General features: G+C 48.8%; 1 protein-coding gene across 6 annotated transcripts; it reads right to left on the reverse strand.

Moving 5' to 3' along the window:
- Nucleotides 1–5,297: 5,297 nt before the first annotated feature.
- On the reverse strand, nucleotides 5,298–9,534 carry LOC119312506. 6 transcript variants are annotated; one of them, XM_037588243.1, is made up of 6 exons: nucleotides 9,229–9,534; nucleotides 8,336–8,533; nucleotides 8,211–8,259; nucleotides 6,953–8,117; nucleotides 6,677–6,823; nucleotides 5,298–6,242 (listed from the first exon to the last, which is right to left on the reverse strand). In XM_037588243.1, the coding sequence occupies exons 3-6, from the start codon at nucleotides 8,256–8,258 to the stop codon at nucleotides 5,785–5,787; spliced, it is 1,818 nt and encodes a 605-aa protein (XP_037444140.1). In that variant the 5' UTR covers nucleotide 8,259; nucleotides 8,336–8,533; nucleotides 9,229–9,534; the 3' UTR covers nucleotides 5,298–5,784. The 6 variants fall into 6 exon arrangements, with proteins under 6 accessions (XP_037444140.1, XP_037444139.1, XP_037444137.1 ...); XM_037588242.1 differs by having other exon boundaries at nucleotides 6,953–8,120; XM_037588240.1 differs by adding an exon at nucleotides 9,077–9,103 and having other exon boundaries at nucleotides 6,953–8,120; nucleotides 8,211–8,533.
- Nucleotides 9,535–9,852: the final 318 nt, after the last annotated feature.

A 9,852-nucleotide genomic window follows, 5' to 3' on the forward strand; every position in this document is an offset into this window, starting at 1 on the left:
GGGAAAGATCAGCCCATGATGTTAATATTCTATCTGACAACATGTCTTGACCTGATGGCATCAATATCCCCAGTGATAAGTTCTACCTCGGAGATGCTGGTCTTCCGCCCTTCAGGAAAATCAGGTACCATTTGAACGAGTTCTCTGGTAGGAACTGTCCTAGGACTGTAGAGAAATTGTTTAACATCAGACATTCTAGCCTTAGAGATACGGTTTAGAGTGCATTTGAAGATCTGAAAGATATATTTAAGATACTGGATCAGGAGCCATTCCACACTCCCCCACCCCTCAAGATTAAGCTTGCTCTTGCATGTTGCATTCTTCATAATTGGATCCTATAATGTTGTTGCGATGAGCTAGTGCCGGAGGGGGAAGATATGACAGCTGATGCTATTGATAGCTCCGACCATGGTATAGAGGCATTTGACAATGAGGCCCGGAAAAATAAAAGGGTTAGGTTGAGGCTATGTGGGCAAACAGAGCTTAGACAAGGATCTGAAGAAAAAGAAGCAACAATAACAGCAACGGAAGAAGAAGGAGCAGCAGAAAAAGAAAAACAAGACTAGGATGAACTTCCACCTAGTTCGGCGGCATTGATGAACCTTCCCCTATTCAATTATAAGACTTTTAATTTGTATTGTTATTTGTTAGTAGTTATGATGAATTGTCATTTGTTTTGTAGCTAGGACTGAAACGATGTTTCGATCGTGTGTGATAAGATCACCACCTAGTGACAAGGAGTGGTCTAGCACAACCAAACACCACCGTGTAGTGCATCAACCCAATGCAGCCACATGCAACCAAACGCAGGATAAAAAATGATTCATGATGGAGCCAGCCTACATCCAAACAACCAAACAACTTGCACAACATGGTTTTTGGCTTGTATTAGTTCAACCAGGCCTAACTGAAACACACATGCAAAGAGGGGGGGAAACGATGCAGTGGTAACCCAACACGCCGGAGATGTACAGCAACAACCGGCTGTTGTCTGTACATACGTGTGCACCTGGTCCGATCGGATCGGCTGAACTGAGAAAGCCTCCTCGCCGGGCTGGTCATGGCGGAAGGTGCCGGGAAACTGGAACAATCCTGATACGGAATGATCACATATATATACAGATCCCGGGCAAATATTGAATCGCGACCAGTGCAACAAATTCATCATCATTTGGCACGGCCAATCTTTCTTGCGTGGCCCGTCCATCTCGCCAATTGAGCAATCAGTCGATGCCGAGGTAGCAGGAGGAGTGCTTGATTAGTTGGGGAGCGTTCAATAGTTGGCCGGCAACGACGTACGGTGCCGGTCGCCCGGGCACGCAATTAAATTAATTATTACTCCATTAGTGTGTGTCCACATGAAGGGAGGGGATGACAGTGAAATAAACATGCATAAATAATTGACCGGTTTTCGAACCGGTGGCCTTGGTTGGTTCCTTCCCTTTGTCTGTTCGAACAACTACTTTTTTAGATGTTCTCCGAACAACTACAGTGGACCGGTGGAGTGTATATACTTACTCCGTCCGGAAATATACTTGTCACTGAAATGGATGTATCTAGATGTATTTTAGTTCTAGATACATCCATTTTCATTCATTTTGATGTCAAGTAATTCCGGACGGAGGGAGTATTATTGAACCCAACATGTAATGAAAAACCGAATGGTCACATCGATCCTTTGAAAATGACGTGGCTCCCGATGTCAGGGCACTTGAGATCGAATTCTACCCGTTCGCGCGCATGCAGAGTGGTTTATCTACAGTGTCCCGTGTGCATGGACCCATGCATCGTCCGTCCGTCCGTGGCTGCTCTGAGATTCACACTACCTTTTTCTTTGTCATGTCTCAGACTGTATTGTGAGATTTTATTTTTGTTTTAGCGTTCATCATCATGCTTTATTTTGTGCCGACAAAATATACACCTATTTTGAGTCGGATTTGCTGATACACAATAGAACATCATAATACACTTTGGAACCAAAGGGGGAAAGTACAAATGTAACGCTTGTAAGCAAAAATAATAATCAAAATGTAGCGAATCTTAAAACAACCATGATCGATGGATCCATCATCCATGCATGAAATATCTCGTGTACGGTAGAATCGCTCTTCTGTTCGCGTGCGCGGGGAGGAGACGTAGTATAGGGCGAAACTGAAATTTGAGAACCTTCATTGGTAAGGTGTGTTGGGGAAGCCCTTCTTTGCTTAAAAGAAAGAAGGTGTGTTGTGTAGATATACACACACGGCCGGGTGCAGCTGCCCGATTTAACTAATACTCCCCTCTAGTAGTACTAGCTAGTCTCCTGGACATACTCTCCGATTTCAAAATATTTGTCTTTCTAGACATTTAAATGGACTACAACATAAAAATGTATGTAGATAATATATTTTAGAGTGTAGATTCACTCATTTTACTCTGTATGTAGTCACTTGTTAAAATCTATAGAAAGACAAATATTTGGAAACGGAGGGAGTAGATAGCAGTGAGAACCACGCCCCGAATTTTGGTTTTCAAACCGCGCGCGCAGGAGTAGAAATTTCCCGCCTCATCGATGGAGAGATTAGGACAAGTGCATACATAATTCGGACGGCGCTGACGAACGTTACCGTGTACGCTCCACACGACGCGCATATAGGAATTGCAATAACAAATTGAAAGTCGACCACGACCCGGGACCTACTCTGCTCGCGCGTGTCCCAAGTTTGAACTGCATGCACACTCGCAAGTCGTCTCTGTCTCCACTGTATACAGCTCAACTGGTCCTCCCAATCCGTAGTATTTTCTGTAGTACTTCTTGCACATACATAAATAACTCCACGTACGTAACGTAACGTGCTCATGTAATCACTGGACACGTCCCGCTGATATTAAGCGAGACCCGGTGCCCGGTCGCGCGCGCCCGCGAGACCACTCAACTGTTCCACCGTCAACAAGTGGACTTTGAAAACTTTGAACCCCTAGTTTCAGTCTCTGTGCTGCGTTGTCACTCGAAAACACGCACAGAAAAAGAGTCTATGCACCGAAGATTCAATCCGGTGTCCGACCTCATCTACACCCGGTGAACAGTAGAATAAAAAAATAGCAGAAAAAAAATCAGAAAACTCTGAACTGCCTACACAGATGTATACAGCGTAGCACGCTGCTAGCTAGTGTAATCTAATCTAGTGGCTTGAGAACTCCTGCCCGTACGTGTTAAGCAACGTTTTCTAGTCGCAACAGGACGAACGGGACGGCGTGACATCACTATCCGACTGTCTATTTGGAGCACGGAAACATTCGCACGAGATTCACGTGAAGAAGTTGTCATCTTCTGGGGGATTAACTTCACACCTCAACGGGCGGCCCGACGCATGCTTAATCTCCACCCAACTTTGTTTTTTCCAGTGAAATCTCCTCCACAATTGCACAACTAACAGACTGCAAATGGTGATTCTTAGACTGGTGCATATGTACTCCCTCCGTTTTTATTTAGTCCGCGTATTAGGTTTGGCAAAAATTCAAGCTTTATAAACTTTGACCATGTTTATAAAAAATATATTAACATAAGCAATAACAAACCAATATAATTAGATTTATTATTGAATGTACTTTCACATCATATATATTTGTTATGATAAATGTTTATATTATTTTTTATGAACTTGGTCAAACATTATGAAAATTTGACTTCAGTCAACTCTACTATGCACAGTAAATAAAAACGAAGGGAGTACTAACAAACATTGCTACTGAATGCCAATGTAAAAAGGTTTTAAATGCCCAGAAAAACATGGCTTTTGTCTTGATCGCACTGAAAATGGTGCTGCAATACTATGGTACTGTTCTCCGCATTGAGCATGACCCTGATAAAGCTTTCAACCTTAAAGTTGTTATTATGCATGTTTGAGTTAATGTCTGGCCTTAAGATTAATTTCCAAAAAAGTGAATTCTTTGTGTGGGAGGAGATGATGAGATCCTTACGACATATGCTGATATTTTTACAAGATCTTCTAGATGCACTTAATTTTCGCCATTGAAAATGACTCCCAATAAAGTGCAAATACCACATTTTTGTTTATTGGATACATTATCTTTCAAGCTGTTTGAGAGATACGGTGATGTGGTTCCAAGCACTAACAACACAATAGAGGTTGCTTTGAACTATAATATATTCACACACTTTGTCTGCTTGCTTCAGAATTGGAATGGGACATTTGCTTGCTGATAAAATCCTCCAACTGGTAATAAGTTTCCCTTCCTTACATGCTTGTTCTTTCACAGAAGAAAGTTCTATTTCCCTCTCATTGACTGTATTGTTTATTACTCCCTCTGTCCCAAAATATAAGAACATTTTTAACACTACACTAATGCCAAAAACGTTCTTATATTATGGGACAGAGGGAGTAATATTCTGCTTGTGGATAGCTATATGCCTTTATCTTATATTTTTGAATTTAGTTTCAAGAATTTCATTTCCAAAGCAGGTAGTTCTTGCCTAAATTGTTCCATGTTTGACTAAACAAGTACTCATGTGTAGTTAAAATTAGTTGTTATGAGTTCCTTCCGACTGTGCATATGTACATTGCCTTTTCAAGAACGTTCTTATAATGTTTATGCAGAACATTAGTTCGTCCCTTTCCAAGCAGAAATCTTATGTATGTTGCCAATCTTAAATAGGTTGTTATGGTCATTGTTCTTTGGTTGGAAAACCAAGTTTGGACCTTATGATATTATCTTGGAATAACTGAAGCCCGGACAAGAGAAACTTACGTCTCATCAGTTTAGTGGACTAGAAAGGCAGAAAAAACAATGAATGAACAAGATATGAAGATTAAAGAACTCAGCAGAAGCTGCGCAGACTACATAGATGATGTGTTTTTGATGCTTCCGGAGAATCCATTGGCTTGCTAAAGGCAGTGTGCCGCCAGCCGGTTATACAATAAGAACTCTTTATGGATTTTCATGATGCTATTGCTGAACTTGACTGGCTTACTCGTGAATCAATTTGTCTGCTCCATACCAAAGGCACATGTTCATATCACAAAGAGCCCGATTTCATGGATGATGGAGCCTTTCTGTGTGATGTAGTTCCTAGTGAAGAAATATTTTGTTGGGTCAGCGTATGTGTGTACTGATATTTGGTGAACCCCTAAGAAGAACCTCCCTATCTTAAATGCAAAGTGTTACCTACTCCATGTTTGAAAATGTGAGTCATTACAAATGGCGCACGCTAAGTATATATTTGTTTGTAAAGAGAAATCCTTCTTATTTTTTGATTAAAAGAGTTTGTGTTGGTACCCTAAGTGGTTCCTCACATCTGAAGTTACTAACGAATGCAATTATTTCCAAAGCACTCATGGTTTCAAACAGGACACTATGCCGTTTGGCGCAACCGGTCATCTAGTATAACACAAAGCAGCGAGATAACCAAAGTGGTGGAGACAAAGATGTATCCCCAAGTTCATGTTCTCAAAGGAATGCTAATTTCCGCCGAAGAGGTAGAGAAAACAAATGCCCTCAACCACAACTGACGTCTCACCCTTCTTGTCCGAGAGCGTCGACCAACCCATGCCGGGGCTCCTCCCTTGGGTACCGGTAGTTCTTATGGCAAACTCCAAACCCTCGCAAATTTCTTGACACCTTGGATGCTCCCAAATGGTCTCCAACAATCTACGAGTCCACACAACTCCCAGAGTGATCAGCAGGACGGCGGCGACGCGCTCCGTGAAGCGGCCGGCGAGGACTGATTGGATACCAATGTGGCAGCGTCCTCTGTTGTTGGGAGTAAAAGGAATTGATCATTGTTCACTTCCTTGCCGTCATGCTCGAGCCGTGGTGCTGCCTGCCTTTGGACCTGCTTCTCGACGACGACGACGACGACGACCCGGGGCTCTGGCTCAGGCGCCGCGACGCCCCCCGCCTGCGCCCTCCCGTGCCGAGCGCCGCGCGCGCGACGCTGTCGGTGGCCGTCTCCCGCGGCTTGAGGGGCTGCTTGTTGAGGTATGCGAGCTGCGGGAGGAGGTCGGTGACGGCCTTGCGCAGCGCGTCGTCGCCGACGTTGGCCTGCACGGGGTTGCCCACCAGGTTGAGCGCGAGGAGGGAGTGGTAGTTGGCCACCAGCTGGCCCAGCGCCTTGGCCGTGGTGAGCCTGTTGAAGCCCAGGTCCAGCACCGCCAGCCTCAGCAGCCGGTGCAGCCCCTCCACGTCGCCGATCTTGTTCCCCGCCAGGTGCAGCTCCCTGATCGCCGTGCAGTTCGACAGCCCTGACCCATCATCCACATTCATAAGCAGGATTTTACAGAAAATGTTGCTCTGCAGAAATGGCAAGATCACATTGCTGCAGTGACAGACAAAAATTATGATGGCATTGTACTGTTACTAGGGATGGATCAGTGGTTGGGTGAATCATGCAATGGACCACATCACAGATCACAATTGATCATGTGGTACACATCTTGATCATGTCATGAGCTCTCTGATTCGTAAGATAAGGCCCTCCCAACTGTCATGGCCGGTCCCAGCCACCAACAAATGTGGCCACTGCCATATCATTCAGGATATGATCCATACAACCTAGAATGTTACATGTCTGTCTTGGATAGGATGCAGGTGTACATGCACCAGAAAGAAATCTACTACTGTAAGGAATTTACTGAAGGTTTGAGTGCAATGCAAGAACCCCAGGTTTGCGACTTACCGTGGCCGATGCGCGAGATCCGGTTGTAGCTGAGGTTGAGCACGCGCAGCTTCGTCAGCTCCCGGAGCCCCTCGACGTTTGCGATCTTGTTCCGCGACAGATCCAGCGAGTGCAGGCCCTTCGGCAGCGATCCGGGCGAGATATGAACTGCATGAACAGGCACGACACCCGAAATTCAGTAACAGAAGCTGAACTTCTGAAAGTAGTACACTGTCTGGTACAGTAGCAATTGACAGTGCTCCATAGATTTTACTGCCAGGCAGCGGCAGTGCATACCGATGAAGTTGCCGGAGAGGTTGACGGCGCGGAGGTTGGAGAAGGGCGCGATCATGGGCACGACCTTGAGGCCCATGCCGGAGATGTGCGCCACGGACGAGAAGCCGTTGAGGGACTGGACGATGCTGTTGGCCTGGGCCACGTCGTCCGCCGCCGCGCACCGCTTGGCCCTGCCGTGGCCCTTGCCCGACGACTCCCCGGCCTCGATGGGACGCGGGCGCGCCACGGAGTCGTCCGTGAGGTCCATGCCATGGTCGCCACCGTTGTTGTGCTCCTCGGCGATGCGGAGGCACCCGCTGTTGTCGATGCTGCTCACCCAGTCGCTGACGCGGTCGCTCAGGGAGTGGTCGGCGCAGAAGGCCACCCACTGGTTCTGCGACGGCGGCTGCGGCGGCGACTCGTCCACCATCGGCTTCTTGTTTTTGCGGTCGGCCGGTTCCTCGAGCGTGTCCGACGTGTACCCGCCACGGGGAGTGCCGGCATCGGCGTCGCTCGGGCGCGCCGACCAGGGCCGGTGCAGGTTGCGGTGGCTCCAGAGGAAGAGCCGCCACCACAGCTTTCGGCTCCGCGACGGCAGCACCTGGCTGGACGACCGCCGCTTGAGCATCACGCCGTCGGCGGTGCGCGACGTCTTCACCGACGCATCGGGGCTCGCCTCGTGCGCGCGGCGCGTGGTGGTGACCATGAAGAGGTCGCCCGGCAGGTCGCCGTAGGAGCGCGACCGCACCCGCGTGCCCGGGACCTCCCTCGGGCCATGCCGCTTCGTCTCGATGTTGGAGCACGAGCGCTTGAGCTTCGCCGACGGGTCGACCTCCACCTCCGCTGCCGCAGCCTCCTCCCCGGCGCTCGCGATCACCGGCGCGTCCGGGACGGTGCCAGCGGCATGCTTCTCCGGTCCCTGGACGTCGGAGCCGACGGCGACGGACTTGTGCTGCGGGTGGAACTCGAAATCAATGTCGTCAGACAGACTGTCCGATCTTGCTGGCGACACCTCACTGGCGCCCTTGTGCGCCACCACGATCACCACATCGGCGACGATCTTGTCGCCGCATTTCTCCACCACGGCAGCGGCAACCGCCGGCAGCGCGTCAGTAGACTCCACCGCCACCGGCTTCACCATTTGGCGCTCGCTCCCAGTTCCAGCATCCTTGCCGGCATCACCAACCTGCTGAACAGAGTACGGACACAGAATCAAACCAAGCAACCCAAGCTTCATCGATCCAAACTCGCACGTACACAGAACCATTCAAACACGCACCACTCGTTTCTGCCTCCGGCCGGTGAGCAGGATGGAGAAGCAGCTCATCCTGGCCATGGCCACTGAATCAGAATCCCGATCACCTTCCAAAACAGAGCGCGGCGGTGATCATGTCATGTGCTTACTGCTTAGCCGTTGTCTATGGGAGAGAGACTCCGCGGCAGCAGCGACGGCGCGGAGATGGCGTGCTCGTGTGCCCCCCACACCCCATTATTCAGCGTGCGACGAAGCGGGGGCGCCACGAGGAAGGCCAGAGTGACCCGGGACGGCGGGAAGAGCCGGAGCCACACGCGGTGGAGCCGTCTTGGCAGCTAGCAGCAGCACTGCATCATCAATCAACAAATCAATCGGCAGATATTGCGCAACTTTGGAAGGGTGTGATTGATTGGAGTCAAACTGCTGCAGCAGCAGGACAAAAGAAATTGATTTATGCAACAGCAGAAATATAAGAGGAAACAAACAAACAAACAAACAAACTGCAAAGACGCTCATGAGCTGTACGGATCCGTTGCGCCAGCCTCTGAATTTCCTTGGGGCCGTTCGTTTCGAGAAAGAGAAAATGACGAGGGTGATTCTCTCATCTAACTGGGTAAACTCAAGGGGGAATTGCAGCACGATTTTGAAAGTAAATTAGGTAAGAAACTAATCTTGGTTTCCCATCCAGACACTGTGTAACCACTTTCTGAAAAGGAAGTTGGTGAATAACCGCCAGTTCAGAACCACGGCAAGATGCTGACACGTAAAGAACTAAAAACAGTCTCAAAAACTAATGGACGATTGAGAATTCAGAGGAATATAACAGGTTTTAGAACACAGATCACTAAACAGAGGAAACTTAATTAAGGCGAAAGATTTCTTCAGTATACCTAGAAACGGAAGACAATTGCCAAGAACTGGATTGGGATCTCCACGAACACCAATAGATCAAGATCGCAGAGGCACATGTGTAAATAGATAGATACGAAGTGGAGACGCGGGCCAAGAAACCGGAGAAATTGCGAACAGCGGCGAGGTTTACCTTCCTTTCCCAGGCAGCAACCACCAACCAGTGGACGGCCGGAAGATCGAGGTGATCCTCTACCTCTGCTTCGGGTTTCTGGTGCACCGGCGAAGAAGTTTCAGGGTCCTCACTGGGTTTCGGCGAGCTAGATGCCGCCGGGGAGGGTGGAGAGGGAGAGGGGCAGAGAGGAAAGAACGGCGTGGGGGAAGGGATGGGCGAGAGAAGGAGTGGTTGAAGAACCGTACGGATGCGATACCGCCGCCACCCGCCACGCTGGTGTACGAGTGGAGGCGAGGCGAGGACGCGGTCGGCACACGGCAGATTCGGACGTCACTCCCCACCTTCGAAATGCTAAACCTACGGGGAAATCTTTATACAGATTGCATCCATGGAAAAAAAAGGAAAACGACTATTATTGCCCGGCTGATTTAGGGAATAAATAAGTCGCCTCTCGCGCGTGCCACGTGTCCCATGGGTCCCACCGATCGCCCTTCCTTACCTCCTTCACTAAGAAACCTGACTTTTTTTTTCGGGTCTCGATAACTGCCACACGTGTGGTGTATCGGGTAGTTGTGCCACACGCCTCGTGTGGCATGGACAACAACCAGCCCGCACGACCACGTTCGCACGCGCAAAGGCACG

The sequence above is a fragment of the Triticum dicoccoides genome, chromosome 5B, assembly GCF_002162155.2.
Source record: "Triticum dicoccoides isolate Atlit2015 ecotype Zavitan chromosome 5B, WEW_v2.0, whole genome shotgun sequence".
Classification (NCBI taxonomy): Eukaryota; Viridiplantae; Streptophyta; class Magnoliopsida; order Poales; family Poaceae; genus Triticum; species Triticum dicoccoides.

What these genes read in the sequence shown, in the direction of transcription:
- LOC119312506 (XM_037588238.1), bottom strand. Translation starts at nt 8,267, where the DNA reads ATGGCCAGGATGAGCTGCTTCTCCATCCTGCTCACCGGCCGGAGGCAG. An exon ending in GCCGGAGGCAGAAACGAGTG is followed by an intron (nt 8,121 to 8,210) that starts GTGCGTGTTTGA and finishes TACTCTGTTCAG; the next exon opens with CAGGTTGGTGATGCCGGCAA. An exon ending in CCTCTCCGGCAACTTCATCG is followed by an intron (nt 6,824 to 6,952) that starts GTATGCACTGCC and finishes CTGTTCATGCAG; the next exon opens with TTCATATCTCGCCCGGATCG.